Source organism: Amia ocellicauda, chromosome 2 (assembly GCF_036373705.1).
Source record: "Amia ocellicauda isolate fAmiCal2 chromosome 2, fAmiCal2.hap1, whole genome shotgun sequence".
Lineage (NCBI taxonomy): Eukaryota > Metazoa > Chordata > Actinopteri > Amiiformes > Amiidae > Amia > Amia ocellicauda.
In genome coordinates, this window is record NC_089851.1 from 31,605,985 (window position 1) to 31,633,910 (window position 27,926).

The 27,926-nt window shown below is 36.8% G+C and overlaps 1 protein-coding gene across 3 annotated transcripts; it reads left to right on the forward strand.

Annotated features, from left to right (window-relative positions):
• The first annotated feature begins 1,178 nt into the window (after nt 1–1,178).
• On the forward strand, nt 1,179–26,917 carry dspb (desmoplakin b). 3 transcript variants are annotated; one of them, XM_066722926.1, is made up of 24 exons: nt 1,179–1,546; nt 3,171–3,258; nt 4,074–4,213; nt 4,834–4,972; nt 6,931–7,056; nt 7,397–7,456; nt 7,991–8,158; nt 8,310–8,414; nt 9,249–9,344; nt 9,633–9,758; nt 10,119–10,271; nt 10,981–11,135; nt 11,617–11,743; nt 11,848–12,034; nt 12,658–12,884; nt 13,198–13,376; nt 14,161–14,299; nt 14,729–14,922; nt 15,503–15,665; nt 15,783–15,866; nt 16,226–16,333; nt 16,840–16,938; nt 19,033–20,850; nt 22,433–26,917. In XM_066722926.1, exons 1-24 carry the CDS (start codon nt 1,341–1,343, stop codon nt 25,628–25,630), a joined length of 8,085 nt encoding a protein of 2,694 aa, XP_066579023.1. In that variant the 5' UTR covers nt 1,179–1,340; the 3' UTR covers nt 25,631–26,917. The 3 variants fall into 3 exon arrangements, with proteins under 3 accessions (XP_066579023.1, XP_066579032.1, XP_066579040.1); XM_066722935.1 differs by having other exon boundaries at nt 1,186–1,546; nt 19,033–19,530; XM_066722943.1 differs by lacking the exon at nt 19,033–20,850 and having other exon boundaries at nt 1,186–1,546.
• Nucleotides 26,918–27,926: the final 1,009 nt, after the last annotated feature.

Consider the following 27,926-nt stretch of genomic DNA (forward strand, 5'->3'; position numbering starts at 1 on the left):
CAAATGGTGTATTTGTAGAGATCAAACATGGCAGGAAGCTTCAAAATCACACTTTTTCACACCACAGCAATTCCATTCTTGTTATCAACAATTCTGTTGTTGATGATATCAGCAATATCAATTCTTGATATCAGAAGTTCTGTTCTTGATAATAGTTATCTCTGTTTTCGATATAAAAAATGTGTCACAATTGTTGATATAAAAACTTTGTCAAAAATGTAATTACTGATATCACTAATTTGATAATTGAATGTTACAACAGTTTGCCAAACAAATATCAAGTAGAACTATTGACATAAAATGAATGCCGAATATACACTATTCAAAACTATATAGAAAAAGTAGAACCACTGGAGTGGGAAATAAACTAATTTTCTAAGCAATTTGTCTGGCAGCACGTAATTCAAGCAGACCCCAGGTGGCCCCATTGGTCATAGTCCTACCACTTAATAATAACACCATGAGTGTATTGTTAGTATACTACACATTGTTTGTTATACATAGTTCACTTATGGCTTTATTTGCATACGTCTGATGCATTTTATAGTGAATAATCCAGCCCTGGTCAGAATTCAAAAAAGTTTTAAATCGGTATTTAAAAAATTGCACAGCTTTTTCTATAATAGGTTAATTTTGCAGTAATGGTCACTTGATACAATTATATGTTTTGAAGTTGTCCAGTATGTCATTTTCTTGAAAACTGTAATTCTCCATAAAAACATAACATATATTATAGGTACTCATGTATTAATATTAATATTATTATTAATAATAATAATACATTAATACATGCATACATAATACCGGTGTCGGTATTTAACGTGAGTAATATACTGTTTTTTATGTAATAATTCAGCGTGTGCATAAACTGCATTTACATGAAAGTATGACTAACCAGCTGCAGTCTCAAAATGCTTTCATTATGCTTTCATTGTGGAAAGTCTATTAGAATACGTGTGGTTGCTCATTAGGATTAGCCTGAACTTGCTCTTAAACAGAAAAAAGAGAGAGAGAAAGACAGTACAGACCGTGAGAAATACTGGACCGTACAGAGGTTTTACTTGAAGCTGCTGACAGCCCCACCCCCAGTGAACCCCTCCCCAGGCCCGCAGTAGGTGTGGACGTGCAGAGAAACCAGTTCTGCGCCTCGACTTTGACAAGGTGTGGTCTGCTGGCCAAAAAGCGCCTCTTCCGCGTCTGCCAGACCAGTCTCGGTGCGCTCAGAGGCAGGCAAGGTGGGCGCAAAGCTACCTACTGACTTTCTCTTTAACTTTTCCTTTCTACGCCGGAGCTGCAATCTTTCACAAACGCATTATTGAATATTGTGGAGGGATCTCAAGATGAGCCTCTCCGGTTCCAACACCAGGTTGCAAACCTTGGGAAGAAGAAGTAACTCTAAGACGGACCTGACTGGTGGTACTACTTTTACCTATAGGACCCAGAGTGAGATTCATGGCGGAGGCAATGGATATCAACAAGAGTACATGGACGCAGGATACCCGACCCACTTACAGTACAGAACTATAGCAGGAGGAATGCAGATGGGGTATGTATGGCAACTATTATCTTCTCATGCACAGGTCAGTGTGAAACAGTTGCAAGCTCGCAATAGTGCAGGACAGCATTGTGGGAAAGACAAGCTGGCAATTGCGCCATAGAAAAATACTTATTTTATGGGCACTGCAATGGATATATAGCCTATACTGTCTGAAGGAAGTTGAAAGATTTCAGCACTGTAGCCCCTTTTAAAAACAACGAATTGAATATGTGATTGTTGATTGTTGCTGCTGTTTTGCATGTTTCGATGAATTGTAAAACAAGTTTCTTATAAGTTCTCAGAACCTGGCGTTGATCTGTAGTAGGCCTAACCTTATGGGATATTATTATTATTATTATTATTAATAATAATAATAATAATAATAATAATAATAATAATACATGGGTAGGCAGGCATAGTAGTTAATTGTGCACTTTGTGTAGTCCTCATGTGTAGGCTATATCTCCAGCTATGGATTAAACGTGTATGCACCTGCGTCTTGAACTATGTGTTTATTTTTGCAGTTTGGTTTTATGTTTGGCATTGTCACCTGGTTAGGCCGTTGTAAAGTCTGAACGAAAAATTATTAAATCTAGTAACATATTAATGGATTATCCACCATCATATATATTACCATTCCATTATTAATATACGCTTAAAAGCAAATCAAAGTCTAAAATTAAGATGTATATTATTTATTGCTTTTTATAGATGGGTCCGCCATGGTTACATAAAAAGCGCATTAGCTCTTGTTTATGTTATAACAGCATTGCGACATTGTTTGAGTTGGCATTGTATGTATCCAGGTTGATACAGCAATTAAGTTGTTATTTATTTTTATTTTTTTTCCTGTTAACATTATAGGTTACGTTCATTTAAAATATTTATCAAAACATTTTAGGAAGATACATACAAATTCAAATATCATAATGCAATGTTTTATGAGTGTATTTTTTTATTATGATGATGATGATAATAATAATAATAATAATAATAATAATAATAATAATAATAATAAAATAACAATAATAATCAATAATAATCATCATCAATGTTACTAGAGTACCACCAGTGTTAAAAACACTAACGAATATGACAATTTCACACACACATACACACACACACACACACACACACACACAATTACCCTTATGCATTTAAAATAATAATAAAAAATAAGAATAGCTAGATCAGAATGCTAGACATCATCAGTGAATAATTCCAATGCTCCCATTCTGCAATACTTTTTGAGATTAAGTTGCAGTGTCTTTTGTTTTATTTTTGCAAGTAACATGGCATATATTTTAAGTCCACTTTCTAACAGCAATCGCCTTTTTATTTTTAAAATACTACAAAGCACATTTGCATTTCTGAAATATGCTTTAAATGGGATTTCCCCATCACATCATTTAAGTTTTTGTCTGTCACAATCTGCAGTGAAAGAATTGATAACCTAAAACATGAAAAGGGCACTGTAATGGTATCCTCATATATCCTTCTGCCATGTTCATGAGAAGCCTTTTGATTAATGCTGTTGTGTTTCATTGGCACTGTTATTTGATCATTTTGTGAAATATGGGCTAAAGTGAATACATTCATACCTGGACTGTGAATTTGCTTTTCGTTTACACAGAAGTATAAATCCTCTCCAGCAAAGGGTGTTTTCATTGCAGTCACAATGTGAGGAAATGCTGAAGAGAGCAGAGTTCCATTTTCAAAATGTAAGTTGTCTGTATTTTTTCTTATAGGGGCATGATTTCTGTCTTCCTTTATTCTCAGTACAAGCTATTTTTCTTATTGTCCTTTTATTTTATTGAATGGTTCTTCTATCTTCAAATATATGCAATAGATATTACAAAACTGTGTGATTGTTTAACTTAGTGCATAAAATGCATATTTAACATTAAAACAAGCAGGGCAATTGTGGGGGAGAATTCTCCTGGAAACCGGAGACTCCTCCCTATGTGTGTGAGTCACCTTCACTGTCAGGACTTGCATATCATAAGGGTGTGTCTCTTGTGAATGGGTTTGTAGAAAATGGATCAGTGTGGCTTAAACGCCTTGAAGAAAAGTGAGAGCATCAAATATCTGATTTATTCCCATTTTCCCACTAGCTGAAATATACTCTCTACATAATTAATAGTATAAACCAATAAGTTATTGTTCAAGAGTGCTTAATTTCTTTAATTAAAATATGAATTCTATTCATGGTTTCTTCCCTTACAATGTATTGCTGTGTCTGTCTGTATCACTGCAGTGCTAGTCCCAGACGCTCCCAATCATTGTTCTACTTTTTACTATTTAAGCACCATGTTTTTTGTTTTTTTTTCATGCACAATAAACTAAGCATTACAAATAAGAATAAATGTAGCTCTGAATGTCAAAGGAGTATTTAGACTCCATACACGTACAGAAGGATATTGCTTGGCCCTTTTCTTTCAAGTTAACATTAAGTGCCGTTTACCATAATTTACTAATTTTATGAAATTTAGATTTTTCAATATTTATCTATATTTATTTTGTTTTCCTTTTCCAGTTTGCTGAAACTGGTAATTTAAAGGCAAGAGCAGAAGCAGAAAAATACCTAGCAATGTCCAACGAGGGAATAGAACAACTCAACATGAGTACGAGAGACCTGAAGCGTTCTGGACAGCCTTATGATCAGATATCGAGGAGGTAAAACAATACATTGCCATTATCTTGTATAATAATGAAGAGCAGGTTGTAGTACCTCGGTATATCTGTTATTCTTGAAGCCACTAAAATAAATGTACACTCGGAAGTGCAAACAATTATTTTCTTCAGTTATGTAGTTGAAAGCATACTTCATTTGAAACAATGTTATTTTATATTTTTTGTCTAATAAATATTGTAGTTCTTACATTTGTAGCTAATTTTAATTGTATCTGTTTAGAGATTATTTAACAGCGATTCAGCCTGGATAAAACATCCAGATTAAATTGAATTTCATTACAAATTTCTGTGGAGTGACAGTCAGAGGTTTGCATGTCATCTATCTTAACTCAGTTCTATTAGCTATCATTTTATAGTAATAATTTTACCATTAATACAAAAAAAACTGAAAATTGAATTTTAAATATGTCAGCATGTTTATTTTCTTTTTCTCAAATTTGTACAATTCAAGATTTTGAAGTTATGATCATTAGGTTTTCTGGTACATCCTTTAATGGTTTTAATGTCTGTAAGAGTGGACTATAAGCTGTATTTTGTAAGACCTATAACATGAGCAACCAGTTCCAATTAAAACATAATTAATGGAAACTTATTTCTGTCAGTGCACAGCAGTACAAAGAACAGTTGCGTTCTATCCATACTGCAATGTTTGGAGGATCAATTAGGAAAAAGAGCAGTTTGGGATGGGAGGAAGCTGGAAGAAATTACAATGAAGCCATGTCTTGGATTGCGCAACAAAAGGTATTAGCTGTTTGTTTCTGTTGTAGTTTTTTTTCTCAAGACTAACACAACCAGTGTGTTGGTATATATATATATTATGTGACAGTGTGGTAGGAGCGGTGGGAGTAATATGTTTGTTTATGTCATAGCTCTCAAGTCTCATGCATTGTCACTAAAATGGCATGCATTTGTCCCAAAAATGTCTGTGTGCACCCCCCTTCAACAAATACATGCACACTCCCTGTTAATATGAGCACTCAGTGCCCTTGTCATCCAGAGAAACGTCTATACTATTATTATTATTATTATTATTATTATTATTATTATTATTATTATTATTTATATCTTAGCAGATGCTCTTGTCCAGGGTGACTTACAAAATATAAGAGCAATACACAGTATAATAATACAGTGCAATTCAAGGCAAAATACATTTTACAAATTCCAATTTACACAAGTATATACGAGATATACAGTACAAAATATATGAGGTCTTACAGCCTAGCATTATCATATTACATGTAGTTACCAGTCAGTGTTGAGGAATTACCAATATAATTAAAATGTTTGTTTCTTCATGCATTTTTATATTTAATTTAGACATAGATTTTTCATTTTTTTTAAGATGCACAAACATTGGTTATACTCTTCATTGGTTATAAGCTACCAAAACATTTCTATATTTAAGGAAGCATTCTGCTTATGCTTCTGCAAGGCTAAGGTTGCTTCCATATCTTGTCTTCAGTAGAGTCTTGTGTTATTTTATTTTTCCTTACAGGAAGGTTTTGATAATTTTCCCACTATAGACAATTTAAAAATGTATTACAATCTGTTTGCAAGTGTTATGTTCTGCAGATGAAGCTGTCCTTGAATTGAAGTTGGTATCTGTGGATAATTCAAGCTTTGTCTACAAACTGCATCCATGATTACAACATAAGGTCCAGGGGCTAGTGTTGCCAAGACAAAATGAAACAAGAAACCAAAGGAGTTTTCATAACCAGTTATCTGTATTTATCTGGGGGTGGGGCATTACACTTGTAATCTGGAGACCTGTTTTAAAGTGTTTAAAGTCAGGCATTTATTCTCTTACATAAAATGGGCAATAAACAACAGAAAAGCATCCAATACTTCTACACGATTCACAGAATGTAATGACCCGGCAGTTTGCGTTTCACCTTTTCACAACTAATTTTTTCAAACAGATTTACATAGACCTTCAACACGCTCCCTGCCCAAGCCGAGCCCTTGATTCAATTGTTTTGAGTAACAACTTGCCTGCTGGTACCAGAGAAGAACAATTCGAAATAAAATACCAATGGAAGCTACATATAGTTTGTATCTTTATAGTCCCTCAAAGAGAGTTAGTTTCTTACTTTTAACACTGTATCTGCGCTGGAACATTATCCTTTATCCAGTGTATCTGGTTGGAAAACTGCACTAGATTCTGTTGTGAATAGAATTTGTAAACAGACACCAGGCTGTAAGAGAGATGACAGATAAAGTGGGAGAAGTCATTAAGCGCACAGAAAAAGACTGTTGAGCAGAAACTGACCCCTAACTATGTGGTGTCTTATCTCAGTACAAACAAAGGCCTCTTCAGCTGTAGATTCCTGAAATGGCTTCCCTGCTGATAAGAGGCTGAACTTTCAAAGAGTTGAGGATGAAATACTGCTGCCCTCCACAGGTTAAAGAGGGAGTGAAACAGGAATACATGCCCAGGATTTACGACATCTGCAAACAGCACTGTTTTCACAATGTCATTTGTCTTTATTTTGCATGTCAAGGCAATTGAAAATATTCGTATTACAATAGATGTGTGTTGCATTACATTCTGATTGTATTCTGTTAGTCTCCTTTTTAACTGATTGGCATTTCACCTTAGAAGAATGAAGGAAAACAATCCACATTTAATGCACAGCCAACAAATAAATGCTTTCCTAAGACCCTTCAGTGAAAGTCTTATCTCTGTCTTCCCCAAGCGGCTGATAGAGACGTCACAGTTTGGAGATGACTCTGCTGCCATTGAGCAACAGATCAACAAGCAGAAGAAGTTTCACAGCAGCATCCAGAGGAGCGTTGAGGTGGACAGGGCCAGAGATGAGCTGGTTTGTACTGCTGTCCTACTCCTCCAGTTAAATAGCACAGTTGAACCTGTTGGTCAAACCCGTCCTTGACACTAACACAGAGCCTGTTTGGTTTGTCCCTGCTTTTGTCAGCTTTGTAACATGATAATGCACGGTTCTTGAGCTCAATCATCCATCTCAGGCAATGCAAACTTGTAAGGTGGGAAAGCATAATCCATGTTAAAAGATTTATCAATGTATGCACAATGAATTCCATGAAATGCCACAAGAAAACATGTTTTAATTGGTTGATTCTACAAAGTGATGCATATTGGAGAAGTGTTCAATTGTGCAAATTGACGTGAATCCTTAATTGTTTTAGATGCAGAAGGGTGACAAAGGTGCCATCCATGCACTGGATCAAGAATGGGATAGCCTGCAGGTAAGGGAAAGCCTTACACAATTGTTGTTTATTTATATATGAGGCAGCATAGGAACCGAATGAAAAGAAGAACGACATTTAAATATTATATTTTAGCTGATACTTTGAAACTGAAAAGGCTTAAGCTCCTCAGAGGACTGTTGTATAAAAAACTGACCCGCGTATCTATTTTATCACTCATTAGTTAGACAGGGAGCAACAATAAGAGATGATTACCTTCAAAGAGCTGAGTTATTTCAGCCACATCCTTGTGGACCAGAAAAAATGGTGTAATGCATACATGACTTCTGTGTTGATTATATTTTTTTTGTTTGATTTATTTTGTCAGAACTGTTTAAAAACGACTTTATTGAAATGTTTGTTGTGTAGAAAGCACTGGACCTATGTATGACATGTATCTAGTGTGGACTGTGTATTCAAATGTTTTTATTTCTGTTTTTTCTTTACCATTTGGTCCTAGTGTATTTTAATATACTGTATACTGCTAATATGTGCTGAAACCTGATTTTTACAGTTGTATGTTTCCCCCCCTAGAAAATGTCTATGGATAGAATGGACCAGCTGAGAAATCTGAAGAACATAATTGAAGAGATATCTAGAGAGATAATGTGGGTAAATGAGAGAGAAGAAGAGGAATTGGTATTTGACTGGGGTGACAAGAACATCGACCTCTACATTCCCAAGAAGCAGGAAAGTTATTCGGTAAGCACACTTTTAATGAGTTTCGGGATCCAGTGTTTGTCCCAGACACACAGATGTCAGAGAATGATTTACAAACAAATCAATCCAAGCTTCGTGTTCATTTGGTGTGAGCCTGCTTTTCTTTGAAGATGCTATTACTTGGTTTTCACAGAAACTTATGAGTGAGTTAGAAGGAAAGGAAAAAGATCTAAATAAATTGAAACAAAAGGTTGATGGCCTCCTCAAGAATAATCACCCTGCTTCTGACAAGATTGAGGTAAGGTGTTTTCTTTTGTCTGCTAACCCATACAATAACTTCAACACGGTTTATTGCAGAGACAAAATGAGGAAATCTTCTTAAATGTTCCATGAGACAAGCCCAAAATGTATCTACAAAAATTAGTAATTGTGATCTGTGACTTTCTGAGAGGATGCAAGACAATGGTGTAGCTTTTGATTCATAGAGTTCTCGTACGCAGCCTGGGAGTAAGGAATTTATTTAGAATAGATTTGTAAATTAGCTTTAATTTTGCTGTTTTTTTTTCATTTAATTGCACACCATTGAATTTCAGACAAGGGAATTATCTGTGTGAAAATAAAGCAAAAAGAAAAATTCCTCTTTCATTTAAACATTGCAAATTGTCAGAAATATAAATCATGATCATCATCTTAATCACATTTCATAAACTTGATCTGCCAAAGTAAACAATAATTTGCCTGTTTCATGTATAAAGAATTAAAGAAAATAAATAAAGGAATCTGTCAACTAACATTCAGTGTGTCTGTATATACAGGTAGATAGATTAATATGTAGATAGGTAGATGGATGTATACTTGTGTGGGGCTTATAGCACTTGATCAAAGGTGTCATGACTCTAAATGACTCAGGATTGCAATAACTAAATGGGTTCCCTACTTTGACAAGCTTTTCTCTACTTTGTTTAGGGTAGATATACAACCCCAGCTTTTCTGGTTTGTACCCAGGGTTCCTTTTTGGTTAATGTCAGTGTTATCTTACTTCTTTCTGTGATGAGGTGCTGCACATATCTAGTTCTGAGCTTCTTAATTATGCTAGGTTTCACTCAACCTGGAAGCTGTGGTTTGTTTTTAGGCCTACATGGAGACCCTGCAGACACAGTGGAGTTGGCTTCTTCAGATAACAAAATGCATTCATGTGCACCTGAAGGAAAATGCGGCCTACAGCCAGGTAAATCACTCTCTTCCAGCTGTTTACTGAGGGGTTAAAAACATAACGCTATTGAATATCAGCCATGTATTACATCTAGTGTAATACACCCTCTTCCTCATAGCTCAGATGGGTGTTTTTAAATATATGGTTAACATGCATGGAACAGCAAGACTTGATAATGATGCTGTCAGGCATTCATTTATTCATTCATTTATACTAGACTAATAATAATTGACATGTAAGACATCTAATCCTGAAAGTGTTTAAATATTTTCATTGTTTTCCCACTGCTGTTTATATTCATAGTTTTTTAAGGAAGCCAATGAGACCTACATCAAACTGCAGAAGCAGAATGACACCATTCGCAAGAAATACACTTGTGACAAATCTACACCTCTGGAATCTCTGATGGATCTTATTAATAACCTAGAGGTACAGTATTCAGTCTACATAACAAAAAAGCACACGTGGTAATACTAAGAAATGCCAGCTATTAATTGTATGAATTTGTCACCTTGTAGCTGAAAATTGCAATGTTGCAAGCAGTTGTCTAGATACTTCGTATTTATATTCACTTCTACTTAAAAAGTGAGAGTATAATTACACAGGAAAATATGTACATATAACGGCATCTGTACTTTGCTGAGTCTAAAATGTGTAAACATATTTGTATACACTTTATTTATTACAACAAGCAAATCTTTAAATTGATTATTGAAGTTAATCAGAGGGGTGCTTGTACAAATCCCCAAAATAAAAGGGATTTTTGAAACTAAATCCTTCCACTAACAGAAAGACAAAGAAAGGATCCTGGAAAACAAAAGGCAAGTTCAGTCTCTTGTCAGCAAGTCCAAAAGCATTGTGCGTCTGAAACCTCGCAACCCTGAAGAGAAGACCAGCGGCCAAGTTATTGTGAAGGCGTTGACTGACTTCAAACAAGATCAGGTGAGAGTGTTAGGCTGAAATCGTCATACTAATTATTTCAATCAAAGTAATTCTCTGTGTTAATCAGGCAGTGTATTGTACTGTAAATACCAACCCAACATTTGAACAAAACTCAGAACATTAAAGAGTATTTTTACACATAGTGTGCAAATGGTTGATGCGGGACAGTGCCCTGTCTAAATGCCAATCATATGTTTGCACCATTGTTGCAGCAAGATTGTGCAACCCATGCATGAACTTCAGCTGTGTGTATTACTTCGGAGAGGCCAGGTGCAGTAGTTTTGTGTAGCAGAGTTTTAGAAAAACATTTCCAACCAAGGCCATAGAGAGAACAGAAAACAAAGGAGAAGTGTGTGATAAAGTTTGGGGCACCTTATTAATGTCATGTAGTTGACTCCAAAGGGAGTCATCTTGTATATGATAGTATTTTCTTTAGAAAAACTTTAGATGTGTCTTCCCGACTGTCCATCTCTGGAGCGGTTCATTATAACTGAATATACAATTTTGGTATTATTCTAATTAAATCTGGCCCTGAGTATTCCTTGTATTTCTTGTATCTATTGAGGGAGTACATTTCTCCCTATCAGAATGCATATTTTGGACACAAAGGCTAGAATTAAATTACAAATTTGACCTGCTTATAGGAAAATACAAACCTGCTCTTAATGTTTGTTTCATGGTTTTTTTTTCCCTCCTCTCTCCTGTGCAGAAGGTGATCTTTAAAGACAATGAAGGGATTCTTAAAGATAACTCTCAGCGCAGCAAGTGGCAAGTGACTGGCCCTGGAGGACTAGATATGATGATTCCTTCAGTGTGTCTCCAAATCCCACCCCCGAATCCGATCAGCATCAACCTAGCTGAAAAGTAAATTGACTCGTATACTTATTTCCCCCTCCACAACACAGATTAATTCTGCTTTGTAACTCACCTTAGGTTAGACAAAATACATACAGACGTCTGCGCTGCTGATAACTGCTTTCTGCTCCTTGCTCACCTGTCATGGCTGATTCCAGCTTTTTCTTGTCTCCAATTTTACCTCTGTCTGGGTGACTACCGTCTGGTCTTAACTGACTGATACCCGAAAGGCCAGTGATGGTTCAACATGCTTATTAGAAACACAATATGTCTGAAAAGATTAGAGATAACACGTGACACATTGTCATAACAGATAAGTCATCGATGTAATATAATATTCAAAGTTAATACTCAGATGTCTGTCTCTTACTCTGTCTATCTATATCTATATTGGAGATCTATAAAAAAAAATCCAGGATGAATACGTCTTAAATGATATTGAGGTTTCAATGAAGTGTATCAAAGGTTAAATAAAGTGTCCTCCTTTTAGGAATGATCAGTTCTATGAGGCTATTATGTCAGTGTGGAGCCAGCTGTACATCAACATGAAAAGCCTGATTTCTTGGCAGTATTGCATGAAAGACATCGGTCGCATTAACTCCTTGACAATCACCATGGTAAGTGACAGAAATGTGGCTAAAAAATGTTTAGTCTTTAACTGTAAAATTGCAAATCAAATGTGGCCTTTTTGGAGTGACCATAACTGTTCTTTTCTCCCCAGCTTGCAAAAATGCGCCCAGAGGAATATCAGAGCATTATCAAGAGTTTAGAGATGCATTACCAAGAATTCCAGAGGAACAGCCACGGATCAGAGGTTATTGGTGATGAAGACAAGCGGAGGATTGCGACACAATACAGTGGAGCACAAACGTACTATACCAAACTCATTATTGATCTTCCTCAACACCGTAAGCAACTGATTAATTGAACTTCCTTTAATCGCATTATTTTATTGAAATGTGGGTGAAAGAGTGCATCAGGGTAAGTTAGTATAAGAGACTTTTAATATATGGATTCATACACCATAGAAATACCTGGGTAACAATGATGAAATGGAATGGATGACTGAGACGTATGTGACAAAAAATACAACCATGGATTCTTTGTTTTTCGCAATGTGACCCATGAGAAACAATCTGAACACAATAAAGTCTGGACATACTAGAGAGTGCAGCAGTGGCAACAGCAAAACTGAATCTGTGTCTTAATAAGAGAGGATATTTGATATGGTACACGTTCCAAATATCCATCTTTTCAGACAGTCCTTTGAAGTATCCTCTGTTCAGTGGTACTGTCATTCCACAGTTTATGTCCCAGGTTCAGTGAATTCATATGTAACATGAGGTGTTAAGAAGAGAATTATTTCAGAATATATACAGTTTATGGATCATCAGTGGGAAACGGTTTCAAGTCAACACTCGAGGTATTCTGTAACCTTATGTCACCAATGTTATAACTGTTATCAAACACCTGTGATTGGAAAGGATGGTTTAAGTAGAAAAATGCAAATTATTATTTTTTGATCCTTCAGAAGCTGGAGCTACTGACGGAACAATCGCCTCTACAGTAATACCAGGTGTTTCAGCAGCCCCCCCAGACAAACCTGAGGGTGGATCTCGGAGTCAGACCTTGTTGATCGAGCTGCTCAATCTTCGCCAGAAACTGGAGCAGTGTGAGTCTGGTATGACCCAGCACATTCATATCCCCATGCAGGAGGACTCTGTGAAAGACTGTAGCATCAGAATCAACCATCTGGAGGTATGGTGTTTCAGTGCTATGTCCATTTCTCAATAGACTTTCAACTGTCTTTCTCACCAGACAGTCTTATGCTTCATTTGTTCCTCAAATCTGGATCATCTGGATGTGCTACACTGATCAAAGGTGTAGAACTAAACTATGTAAAATACATACATACATACATAGCATGCATTTCATCTACAATTAAACTATCTAAATCTAAAACCAGGAATGAGGTTAAATCGGTTCTGGTTTACCTGCAATGATGTGTATGTCTCAATGTCTGGAGTACCCGCTGATCACTACAATATTATATGCTTTGTTTAATTTTCAGACCATCCACAGAGATGTAGATGGGATTCATGATGAGTACATCAAACTGAGAGAGCGGATTTTAAGGGAACTCCAAGGAATGAAGGATCCGGACAAAGTGAGGTTCCTTGAGACAGAACTGACACTGATAAACCAGAAAATTGGCAATCTGAAAGGGTTTTCTTCTGCTTATTTGCAAAGGTAGGATTGGAATGTGTTATATTTAGATTTGAATGGATTTCTTTGCAGGTGAATTATATAATGTCTATATTATTGCTTCGGGTTGTGGAGCAGTTGCGTTTCTAATTGTGTAAACATTGCACTACATTCATTTATCTGACTCTCTAATGTACAGCACTACAAAGTCAGGGTTTAAAATGTATACATGTATATAAAATGTATATCATTTCTCAATCATTCACATATTTACACTCATCTTTTGATGGTAACATTAATTAAATAATGCAACAATTTATTTTCTAGAAATCAAAATGTAGAACATTGTGTATTTTATGCATTCACTTTTAGAAGATTAAAAAGCTAATATCTCCCAAATTCTAAGAGTATTGAAAGTCTGCTTAATCTATGCAAGTAATATGCAAGTGTCAAGTTAGGCTCAGTAACTTATATTACATTCTACTGTGTAAATTAATCATTCATAATCTAATGTAAAATGAAATTAGATCATATATAGGGGATATAATATATAATACATATAATACAATAAAAATAACACTGCAAAATTGCTTCTGTGGCTGGTATCTATCTTCAAATAATAATGCACAGTCAAATTCAATACCCTATATAGAAGAAACATACTATTGCTTTACTACAGTGGCAACTTTCAATCTATAACATGTAGAACATAGTAAAGTTAGAAATAAACCATCTAAGTATCTTTATACCAAGGAATAGATCTGCGTTTTGTTGTGTGTAAGTACCTTGGGGACTAAAAATGACCTGTCACTTTATCTGTTGTCCGCAGACTGAACTCGCTGAGGAATCTACTGCAGAGCATCCTGCAAGCCGAAGACATTATCAAGGTCCATGAGGCAAGACTCACTGAAAAGGAAACCACTTCTCTAGACTTTGATGAAGTAGAAGACTACAGAGGCATACTGAAGGTAAGCAAACTGCTGCTGAGCTTCTTAATCATGCAAGCTTGTTTTCTTTTTCTTTTTCACACACACAACTATACTTTTCAGATTTTCTTGCTCCATTTTTAGGCACATTCAGCTGCATTGCTTATCTTATCTCTGTTTTCATCAGTACTCTCTAACTGGTCTTTGTGCCTGTTCACTTTAGTTTGGAAAGCAAAGGACTACATTCTGGGGGAGTGCAGATGTTCATTGCACACATAAGAGCTATGAGGTTAATCACTGTAGACATTTTTTACTTATTGGTAATGTCTATCAAATTCACACAACGGAACGCAGAACTCACATATCATAACAAGGTTCTGCAACACCCCCTTTCTAGATTGACCAAACAGGGATGATAAATACTTTTATATCTCTCAGTATGTGAGCATGTGGTCTTTTTTGGATTTCCAGAAAATGAAATCAGACCTGGAACAAAAGAAAGACCTTCTAAACTCCATGGACACAGAGCTGAGCAATGCTGTCCATTGGAACAACCAGATCAGCCAGTCGTTTCACAAGTGTGATGTGGACCTTTCCAAGTACACCGACACGGTGGGGCAGATGTCTGACCGCTGGCGACGGATCCAGACACAGATTGACAGCAGGCAAGCACAGATTCTAAGATCGATATTCTAAATCATGCCTTGCAATATATTGTCCCAGGAAGGATAATGGACAACTTTTACGTAGAGGTTTTAGCAGTCAAAATGCTTGTTACCTCCCATAACTTCCCAGCACAAAGCTGTACCAAAACAACAACACAAACACAAATGCTTGAATCTTCATCGCAGTATTTGTATATTTGGTCAAAAAGTCCATCTTTCCCAAATTGATAAACAGACACAAATATTTATGAATTCTCTCCCATATATTGGGGACTTGGTAATTTGCATTTCTAAATTACATTTTTGATTTCTAAAGCATAACAGCATTGCAATGCATTTCCTTAGACATATCGTTATAACGTCACAAAAATTACTTTCCAAGTGAATTCCACTAATACAAATACAGAAAAAATAAACTAGTAGTAGAAATATCAGTCTGCAGTGTTTGGTATCGGTATCACTAGGAAAGATGTATTATTTATTCAATTATTGTGTATTTTGTGTGTTCGCCACAAAGCTTTACAATGTCTTTGACTGTGAAATGAACAGCTATTTGAGATGATTAACATTTGTTTTTCAGGCTTTGGGATTTAGATAAGCAATTACAACAGTTGAAGCACTACAGACAGAATAGTACACAGCTTAGCCGCTGGATCACAGAAACAAAACAGCGTCAGGATGCACTCCAGTCCAGTAAATTTGAGGATACAAAAGTGCTTATGGAGTTCCTGAATCAACAAAAGGTACAATTACAAAGCATGCTAACAATATGCACCACATTGAAAACAAATGTATACAATCTTACAGAGATTCGTGGTGTTGCTGCTTATTCTAAAGCTTCAGTTCTTTTTAACTGACAGATGCTTCACGCTGAAATTAAGGGGAAGAGGGATAAAGTGGAAGACAATCAGAAGAACGCTGAGATTTGTTCACACTCAGTAAAGGTAAAGTGCTTTGCATTAATACTGACTTAATGGCTTTTGAGATTAGGTCTAATTGGCAGTCTAAAGAAGTCTGGTTATTGGCTGTGCTAAATTATACAATGCACTAGTATTGCATGTAGTTGAAGCAGATTTGCTGGGAAGCAGTGGGAAAAAAGCCTGGGACAGATATTTTACTTTACTACTTTACTTTTATAACTTTATACCGATTTATAACTTTTCTTAGCATCGTGTAGTCCCCACATCCTTCAACAAATAATGGCAAATATTGTCCTAAGATCAAAGAGTATTTTTTAGGAAACAACAGAAAAACTGTTTGTTATCCAGTGGCTAATTTCTGCAATTTTTAATTCATTTCACAGGATTATGAGCTCCAGCTTGCTTCATACAGCTCGGGGTTGGAAACATTGCTGAACATACCAATTAAAAAGACAGTGGTGCAGTCTCCCTCCACGACCATACTGCAAGAGGTACTATATTGCCTGTACTATTGATTTGTTTTCATGAAAATCATCTCTTTATTCAGAGAGAGGTTCTATCACAAATTTTGTTGTATATGTATTCCCTACACTGATTTTAAATAGATGTATTCAAAAAATAATAATTGACGTTTGATAATTTAGTACTTTAGTACATTTAGCTTTGCAAAAAAACATATTTGACTTTGTCACTAAATGTGTGCTAATGTATGCTCATATTCTATTGATAAAATAGTTAGTACTTAACATAGTGGTACACTATTTCTGTGTTGTTTGAGGTTTTATATTGAAATTTAGAAAAAAAAGTTTGTTTATAATGCCCTACACACTGTTTCAGTCAATATATTGAATTGAGAGTGAGATCAAGTTCATCACAACTGATTCTAATAAGCTTTATTTCTAGGAATTCATGCAGCTGTAATTTGTAATTTATGTGCAGTTTTTATGTAACATTTTGTTTAGTAATTTTAAAAATGGCAAACTGTTTTGTCTTCTAGTCTGCAGAGGTGCAGTCAAACTACATTGAACTTCTCACAAGGTCTGGCGACTATTACAAGTTTCTAGGAGAAATGCTGAAGAACATGGAAGAACTAAAGGTATGGATGCTTTGGAGTTTAAATAGTATAGAAACAAATACAAAGATGATTAGCTAAAGCAAAGAAATAAGATGTTGCCTATAGTGAAAACAAATATTTGAAGGGAACACTTGAAGTTCCATGATTGCATTAATTTGGAAAGATATACATAATGAAAATTCTTGATTTAATTTTCAAATTTTAAATTATTATATATTTAATTAAGTTTAACGTTAGCATATTTGTGAAACCATAGTACAATATACTTAAACTGAACACACAAAATGCAATGTGCAAGTACTTACAAAAAAATACCCAATTGAAAAAAGTCATTAAACCTATATTGCCAACAGTAAAGAAATAAAGGACTGTGCTTCCTTTGTAAATTTGGGGTAAAATAACACTTTGAATGTGATGAACGTTATAGCACAAACTGACCTTAACTCAGCTGTATAGTACAACCTTTTAGTTAGATGCCCTCACCACTCCACTGCTCCACACTGCAGTGCTCCATATATATTTTTATCATCATCATCATCATCAGCCTATATTGATCCACTGCTGGGTGAAGGCCTCCCACGCTTTTTCCACTTGCTTCGATCTACAGCTTCTCTTCTCCATGTCACGCCTGCAAAGGTTATCATTTTATATTTCCATCTTCTATGGGGTCGTCTTCTAGGTTTTTTTTTTCACCTCTTGGCATCCATTCGATAGCTTCCTGTGTCCATCTTTGATTTGTACATTCGTAGCATTCACCCACAAGTTGACTTCCTGGAGGTTTGGATGATGTGGGAGAATGAAATAATGTTATAAAAAACAGACCCCTGATTATAACTATATGTTCTGTTTGTTCATCAGAAATACTCCCCACTGTCAGCCCAATCAGCCAGCTGCATGCTGAAACTGTAGTACTATTTGTGTTTGTCAGAGCCAAGATTAGAATCAGGAAAATCTGGATTATAGAGCCCAATCAGTACTTTATCTATTTTGTGCCCATCTTTCATTTTACGGTTTTATTTGATATGGACAGATTTTCTGAGGCATTGAAAGAGCAGCATGACTTGAAATTCCCCTCATGTAATCCTCTTCCTTAGGAAGGCATGCAGTCCTACAAGGGATTATAGTTGTGTGGAAGTAGCTGAGGTGAATTCCCATGAACATGCATCGAATACTGAAATGGATAATGAATGTTTGCATAAGACTGGTTTATGCTAGTCTTCCCTTGTAGGATTTCAGAAGGACTTTGCACCATTAATTGTAAATGTGTACATACACATATATGTACATGTTTGTTTCCATTATGAAAACCTAAAGGAGATGTAGAAACGACTGAATCAATGCTCATTTGGCCGTTGCATTTCCGGTCAGCAGCATACAGCAGGTGAAACCTTCAATGTTCAGCAAATCTGAATACATATCAAAAAGCAACGCTTGGCAATATAGGGGTAATGGGTTTTTGTATTTGGCAAAAAAGCTGTCACCAGCATATTAGTGCATTGCAGTGCATTAGGTTTAGAGATAAATATCCTGATATTAATATACTTTTATAAATGTTGATTTTATTTATTTTTTTATGTTTTTGAAAATCATATAATTAATGTCTCCTGTATGTATTGCTGTCCACAAATACTAACCTATTATGATAATGCTGTGAACCCCTTTAGTGTGGCTTTTTTATCCTACTCTTAGAACTAATTTTGTCTCTTTCAAAATTATATCTGCAATGCCTGGCTATACCCTATATTATGCTCAGCTGTATCCCAAAATTGAATTATTGGAGTTCACTGCCTTGTTCTGGAACTGGCAAATGAGCCCTTTCAAATGTAAAAGCAGAAAACTATGGGAAAACTGGGTAGAGTGCTAAATGGACAGAATTATCAGATTTGGTTGATACCGATTACTTTTAGCACAATGAGTTATAACTCACTTCTAATAACAAAATAATAATTCTGGCCTAAATTTGGCTGAATAAACTGACAAAATAAAGTCAGTGAAGATCAAAGCCATGGAAATCTAAAGGGGTTTGCAGTAAATTGACATATGTTCACTGTGGATATTTGTGTATCACAAATGCTTAGACACATCTTACAGATAGCCTCATTTTGAATTATTCAGATAAAGAACACAAAAATTGAACTTCTTGAAGAGGAGCTGAGGTTGATTAAGGAAGACGGCACAGACAGATCCCAGAAGATTAAAGCATTGGAAGATGAATTAGCCAAATATCGGTTACAGGTCAAAGAATACCAGGAGCGGGTTTTTAGTATGGAGAGCATCAAACAAACTCAAGCAAAAGAGGTTAATGCCACCAAACAAAACCTGGACAGTACTTACAACCAGGTTAAAGATCTGACTGAGCAGGTGACCAGACTCACGTACCAACTTGAAGAAGAAAAGAGGAAGAGAAAAATAACTGAAGAGCGGTACACAAGTCAGCAAGAGGAATACGAAGTCATCCTCAAAAAAAGGCAGAAAGAGCTGGACGATGTCAACTGGGAAAAGATAGACATTGAAAAGACTATCAAAGACAAAGAGCGGGAGATTGAAAGACTGAAAATGCAGCTGGAGGATGCAAGTGCACGAAAGCGAGATTTTGAAGCCGAGCTTGGAAAGGTAAGGAATCAGCATAATCAGGAAATAGCTAACATTAAAAAATCATACGAGACTGAAATTCATGTTACAAAGACGCATGTCCAAAAGGTAACCATGGCAAAGGTGGAGGATTCAGCCGCACTTCAGTTGCGGCTCGATAGTGCTTTAGCAGAGAAAAGGGACCTTGAAGACGAGCTTAATAGACTTAGGAACTCAGTCCGTGAAACAGAGGAGCTGTGGAAGAAAGCAGAAGAAGCAGCCCGCCAGCAAAAGGCCACTGCTAACCAAGAATACAGAAAGAGAAGCGAGTTAGAGATACAGATACAGACCATTACTAAACAGCGAAATGACGATGCCGTTCGGCACAAGGATTCCCAAGAGGATGCCTCTAAAGCAATTCAGGACAAGACCAAGGAAATAAATGTACTCAAGCAAAACCTGGAAGAGGAAACTAGGAGGAGAAAAGCCCTGGAAGTAGAAGTTTCTCATCTTAAACAAACCCAGATTGATCTGCAACAAAAGAATGAGTCTTCTACTGAGTTCATAAACAAATTAAAGATATCAGAGCGAGAGGTACGTGAAATCAGAGTAGAACTGGAAAAGCAAACCAGGGACAAGAAGAAAGCGGAACAAGAGGCTTCCCGACTCCAAAGCAGAATCAAAGATTTGCAGCAGCTTACTGATAAATTAGAAGCTGATGTGCTTGAACATAAAAAGGCTGCCAAGGATGAGTCTGCCAAGAGACAACGTTTAGAGGCCGAGTTAGATCAGATGAATAGGTCTTGCAAAGAACACACCAATACTATCAATATACTCAGGCAGCAGCATGAGGAAGTGTCCATCGTCAGCAAAAAGAACGAACAGCAACTGCAGAGCCAGCATGACTCTCTGAACATCAGCCTCAGAGAGCAGAAGTCAACTATGGACAAGCTGGCGGCCGACCTGAGAGCCTTGCAACAGAAACTCCTCGCGGAGCAAAACAACGTCAAGGAAGCTAATCTCAGAAACGAGCAGTTATACAAAACCTTAGAAGACAAGAGTAAGATCCTGAACGATAACATAAGCGAAATCGAGAAGCTGCAGAGCCTCACCCAGAACCTGACCAAAGAACGTCTGCGGTTAGAGGAGGAGCTGAGAAGCATGAAGCAAGAGCGGGACGATCTGAAAATGAACAAAGATAACAGTCATAGTGAGAAACTGGCGCAGATATCATCCCTGCAGCATCAGCTACAGGAAAGCAACAAACGTACCCTGGAGCTTCAGGGCCTCATTAATGACATATCCAAGGAAAGGGAAAAATTGAAACTGGAAATAGAAAAGTTCCAAAAACAAACTCTTGAGGTACTCCTAAAACTATATTATTTTCATCCTTTTAAATTAAACAGGCAATTGTTGTATTGCAAAATATTTAGTTTTGCTTTCTTACAACATTTATTTTTTGCATGTATGCATGCGCTTGGCTTTTCTACTTTTTCTTAACATGGCACGGAGTAACTGTAGGTCCATTCATTTTTACTTGATGTTTAGCAGAACCAATGACTGGGTTTTTTAAAAAATATTTAGTTTAGGAGTAAATGTGCTTAAATCATCTTGTTGCTGTGTTGTGAAAAACCTTGAAGGATCCAAGACTGCTAACAAAGTTCAAATGTGTGAAATGTCTACATCTACATCACCTACACTGACAACTTGGATTTAAACTTAAAGTAACTCAGATTAGGTACCAGCTGTGCATGCATTCCACTAAATTAGTATATAAACTGTGTTGTGCCAAAAAGGAATGGGTTTCCCCTCCCACAAAACTAAGTGTGGAAGAGTAACACTTTATATAACAGCATGTTTGCATTATTTAAAAGCATAAGTATATTAATGCTTAAAGTAAACACAGCCCTTTATTCAAAGCTAAATATTGTTTCTTTCAATTTATACAAAAGTATTTTCCAGCAAATGTATTATTTTAAGGGAGTATAGATTCAACATGGCCTTACAGTCCTGTTTTCTTCAATGGGATTTCCCTTGATTTTGAGTTGCTTTTACTGCTTTAAATGTTAGTGTGCTTTTGTTTCATAACCATTTTTTTTTAAACATTAGTTTTGAGAGTGAAATGCCCAGCCGGTCATAGTTCAGTTTTTTAACATGGCAAAGCCAATACATTGGGTGCAAGGCCAAACAAATAAAATTACACAACAACCATTGAAGGAAATACATTGATTTTGCCAAATATGGCAAAGTATATATATACTTACCTGGGTAACTTTGAAAACTAGGTATTCTGATTCCAAAGGCATTTCCCTCTTGGCAGTAATACAGAGCGATTTAGGTTTCATTTACAAAACACATTGATTTTCCAAAATGACACTATTATATTAATTTGGTCAGAGTAATTTACCATTCCAGATTAAACAGAATCCACATTTACAAAATATAATAAAATAGAATTGTGCTGGACATTGACAAAGCATTTTGGGGGAAATTATTACATTGAAGAAGCTAATTAACAGAAGTTAAAAATGTAACATTTGCACAGACAAACTGGTATATGCATAAACAAAAGTATTAGTTGTCTTTAATTGATTATTAACTACTAGGGTTAGAAAACTATTTTTATGTGAAAGATCCACCAAAACAACTATATATATATATATATATATATATATATATATATATATATATATAAAATGTGACCCGATTTTAAATGAAGTTATGTCTCAGCAGTTTCAGGACCACTGATAATTAAGTAATATAAAAACATGGAACACATTTATACATTTTAAACTGAATTAAGTACAATTTGACTTTTATCATCACCAAGAGCTAATACATATTTTGTGATTGCCATTATTAACTTACTGTTTTTCGATGTACTTGAAATCAGAAATCATAGGAATTTGCTTTCATACTACCCTTGTTTTATTCTTTTTTTCAGACATCCAGCATGATTCATGAATCCCAGACTCACTACAACGAGGTTTTGCAAGAGAAAGACAGTCTCCTGCTGAAGATAAAACTGCTGGAACAAGACAAAGCACGTATGCAGAAATATGAAGATGAACTCAGTCGTCTCAAAATTACACTAGAATCTGAAATCCGCTTAAAGCAGCGCTTGCAGGATGAGAATCTGCAGATCGGGAAAGACTTCAATTACTGGAAGACTCAATATGAGATGAAAGACGCGTTAGTGAGAGAGAGTGATTCAGAGAAAAATAGGCTTGAGAGAGAGAGAAACTCACTGAAGGCTGAAATTGACAGACTTGCAGCAGAGCTTAAAATGATGGAAGAGAGATATAAAAATAGATTGCAAAGTTCAGAGAGGGACGTATCAGAGTTGAAATCTATGAAGGCGAGCATGGAACTAGAGCTAATGAAGCTTAACCAGCGTCCACATGCTTTTAACAGGGAAACACAGACAGATCAGGATGTGGTTACAGTGGATGCTTCAAAACTGGTCTTTGCTGGTGTGCGTAAAAATGTCACTGCTACACAGTTGCATGATTGTGGCATTATTGATAAGATGACTTTGAATAAATTACTGAAGGGGCAGAAGACAGTAGAAGAAGTTTCATTAGACATCCAGCCAAATTTAAAGGGTACAGGTATCATAGCAGGCATGTATGTTAAACCTCAAGAGAAGCTGTCATTCACTGAAGCCAAAAAGAAAAACTTGCTCAAACCAGAGAGTGCTTTGAAGCTTTTGGAAGCCCAAGCTGCCACAGGTCACATTATTGATCCCATAGTGAATCAGAAAGTGCCAGTGGATGTTGCATATTCGAAGGGCATGTTGGACGCAAAAGATAGAGATGCACTTCTTACTGCTGAAGCCGCTAGTACTGGCTATAAAGACCCTTACACGGGCAAAATATTGTCAGCAGGAGAAGCAATGAAAAAGGGCCGGATTGACAGAGCAACTGCCCTTCGTTTACTGGAAGCACAGGATGCGGCTGGAGGTATAATTGACCCTGTCCTCAGTGTGTTCCTCCCAAAAGATGTGGCTCTGGATCGTGGTTTGATTGATGATGATCTCTACAGAGCTCTCAATAAGAAACCAAATAGTTACATCGATCCAGCAACAGATGAGAACGTCAGCTACGTCTATTTGAAAAACACATGCAGAACCGAACCTCACACTGGTCTGCTTCTCCTTCCGGCACCTGAGCCAGAAGAAACAGTTCCAGGACTCAGAGAACCTGTTCCCATTAAGAATCTTGTAGATGCAGGGCTTTTGGCTCAGAGTGATATAACTAAATTACATAGCGGTGCGATGACAACTCATGATATTGAAGAGAAGCTGAAGTTATACTTGCATGGCTCGAGCTGCATTGCAGGGATTTATGATGAAGCAAATGACAGAAAACTTTCCTTCCACCAAGCTATGAAGGAAGGGCTGCTGAGACGTGGCACAACTCTGGAGCTTTTGGAAGCTCAAGCAGCTTCAGGTTTCATTGTTGATCCTGTTAACAATCTCATGTTAACTGTTGAAGAAGCTGATAAGAGAGGGCTAATTGACAAAGACTTCAAGCACAAACTCTTGTCTGCCGAGAGAGCTGTCACAGGATACAAAGACCCAGCAACAGGGAAAATTATTTCACTGTTTCAAGCCATTGAAAAGGAGATTATTGAGAAAGGTCATGGAATTAGGCTGTTGGAAGCTCAGATTGCCAGTGGGGGCATAATTGATCCCAAAGGAAGTCATCGCATAGACGTAGATGTTGCATACAAACGTGGATATTTTGATCAGGAAATGAACGACATCTTGTCCTATGCAGGTGATGATACAAAAGGCTTCTTTGATCCAAACACTGAAGAAAACCTGACTTACCTGGATCTTAAAAAGAGATGTATTCCAGACAAAGAAACTGGACTTGTGTTACTGCCATTGATAGACAAGAAAAAACAACAGCAAACAACCCAAAAGAATACCCTTCGTAAGAGGAGAGTGGTTATTGTGGACCCTGATACGGAGAAGGAGATGACCGTGCGTGAAGCCTTTCACAAGAACCTGATTGATTACGATACTTTCATCGAGCTCTCTGAGCAGGAGTGTGAGTGGGAAGAAATAACGACCACAGCCTCCGATGGCTCCAGCAGATTAGTCATTGTTGACAGAAAAACCGGCCAGCAGTTTGACATTCAGGAATTATTAGACAGGGGGGTCATTGACAAAATTACATTTGAGAAGTATCGTTCCGGTTCCATGACCCTTACACAATTTGCAGATATAATCACCAATAAGACCATTGGAGAGCTTTCATCAAGTTCAAGTAGTCTGGAGTTCCGCAGTATGAGCCCAACGCTGCTTTCACCAGGGTCACCAAGTGTCTCACGTAAACGAGTTGCAAGTGTCTCCATAACCCTTACCCCTCCTGCAGACCAATTAGATGAAAATAGTGCCATTGCAGCTATATTCGATACAGAAACCATTGAAAAAATAACCATTTCTGAAGCTGTTCGACGAGGAGTTTTGGATTCCATCACTGGACAGCGGTTGTTGGAAGCTCAGGCCTGTACTGGAGGGATCATAAATCCTTCAACTGGCTTTCGACTTTTGCTGCAAGATGCAGTGACCCAAGGCATCATAGATGAAGACATGGCCACAAGGCTCAAGCCAGCTCAGAAAGCATATGTTGGCTTTGAAGACATGAAAACCAAAACAAAAATGTCAGCAGCACAAGCAATTAAGGAAAAGTGGTTGCCTTACGAAGCTGGACAGAGGTTTCTTGAGTACCAGTATGTCACCGGAGGGCTTATCGAGCCTGGTGTCCGTGAAAGAATAACTATTCAGGATGCAATTAAAAAAGGTTGGTTGGATGGAAGAGCAGCTCAGAAACTTCAAGACACCAGGAGCTATTCCAGGAGTCTGACATGTCCAAAAACCAAACTAAAGGTCTCCTACAAGGAAGCCATGGATTCATCCATGGTGGAAGAGAATTCTGGGATGAAACTACTCCAAGCATCTTCAGTATCCTCTAAAGGAATCAGCAGCCCGTACAATGTGTCCTCTGCATCCGGATCTCGCTCAGGCTCACGAACTGGGTCCAGGAGTGGATCCCGGCGAGGAAGTGTAGATTATTCTTCTAACGTGACGTACTCAAGTTATTCGAGTTATACATCCAGCTCTGTCTCCTAAAAAGTATAGTTCCTGGAAATGAGGATCTTTAAAAGCTAGTGCTTTTACGTTGGTTTGCTTGCTTGTGTTTCCTGTGATGATTTCTAAAACATAAAAGGAGGAAAAATGAGAAGGTGCAGGTCAGGGCAAGTGGCTTTGGAAAACATCTCTTGTAGATTTGAGGATTTTAGCAGCTTTCCGGCACATTCCTATTTGTAATCAGTCATAAACGGGAAGGGAATTTATATTGTCCATTAGTGAAACTGTTTCTGCAACTTCTAATGTCAGCTTTCATTTACATGTTCTTTTCTGCTTGGGATATATTTTTGAAAAACAAAAGTTCTGTTTCCCATACTCCCATATAAAGTGGTGTAATTAAAAAAATAGTAGCATATCTTTTTGAAAAAAAAAAAAAAGCATTTGTAACATCTTTGTTCTATAACTATGATCACTGTGTTTCCTATTATACACAGAAGAATGTATTATTCACCTCTCTCCTTATTACTCATCCTTATTCTAAATTCTTATCATATATTTTAGTAGTAGATGGAAATAAAAATCTTTGAATCATTATTTTAAACCTTGCATGTTTTAAATCTCCATTATAAAATCTCATATTTTTATATTGTTTATCTTTACATGTTTGTATGCAGGATTAATGAATGATAATATTACACATCCTAGGCCTAGCACCCTCCCTCATCGCATCCCATGGTTTATCCTACCACTTCTATACTGATGATGCCCAGATCTTCATGTCTTATTCACAAGAGCTTGTGGCTTCTAAAACTCGAAATGGCCCAAACTGTAATGTAATTTGAGTGAATTCAGGTGAATGAGGGAAATCATGAGGGAAGACTGGAATTACTTGTATTTGTTATATTAATTGGATTAAATTAGTATATATGGGTAACATTTGTTTCTAATCATTTCAGTGACATACTTACAGATATTCTTTTCAATATGTTTGCCTCAAAACACTGTATATTAGTTCCATTTGCTGATGTTTTTTGTTTGTTTGTAGAAAAGCATACAGGGCACATTTGATGAGCACCCTAATTGTTTTTAGTTTTTTTTTTTTTTTAGACTAATTTAGACTTTTTTTAGAAAAAACTATTAACAAAAGTGCTGTGTTTTGAAACCTGCATACCCAAGTTCATCTTCATTAGATGTTTCTAAAACACCCTCTTCATTTTCTTTCAATAGCAGTGTATTAGACCATTTTTATGAAATTAGAATGCTGTGTGAATTAACATTACTGGTGTGGCTTAATTTGATTGATAATAAACCTGTTTTCTTTTGAAACAAGTGTGTATTCATAATCTTTATTTTTTAATTGAGGAGTCGTACTTTGTTTTGTATGTATTTACCAGATCAGCAGTGCAGATCAATAACACCAGCTTAAAGGAAACAAAACAATGTTTTGCATGAGAAATCAGGTTGCAATTACATTACACATTTATATATTTTTTGTGTCTACTGGAAACATGCACTATATGAAAGCAAAATTATAAATGCACAAATACATATTTAAAAGTAGAAAAGTCTATTGAACATCACTTAGAAAATGGTGTTAAAAACAAAATAGATAATATTAGTCTACATAAATTATTAGTGTTTTGGTTGATGAGTTCATACAAGAAGATATTCAAAAAGTACATTTGTGTTACAGACTGGAATGGAATTTTTAAATTACACAGGTAGTTTAAGTAGCATGGAGTGGTTGAATAAGACGAGGAGAACACAACATAATTCAATAACACACAGACACAATAATGACACAAGTCCAAATTCATCTCCGCTTTTGCCTCCCACTACTCTTCTGGATTTCCTCGCTCTCACTGAGACATGGATCTCCCGAGAACTCAACCACCCCTGCTGGCTTATCCTCTCTGTTCGTCCTGTCCCACTCCCCTCGTCTTACCGGGTCGGGAGGAGGAACAGGACTCCTACTCTGCCCTTCTCTCCTCTGTCCCCCCCCCATTCTCCTCTATCACGACCCACAGCTTTGAATTCCATGCAGTGGAAATCACCTCTCCCTCTCACCTCTTCCTTCTGGTTCTCTACTGTCGACTACTTCCTGGATAAACTCAACTTTCTTCTCTCCTCCCTCCCCTCGCTGTCCTCACCTACCATCCTCCTGGGAGACTTCAACATCCACCTCTCCAACCCCTCACACTCTGCTGGACTTCTTCCTCTCCTTCACTCCTTTAACTTCTCTCTCTCCCCATCTCCCCCCACTCACAGGGCCGCCCGGCCGCCAGCTTGACCTCATCTTCCCTATAGGCTGCTCCACTCAACACTCTCTGTGACATCC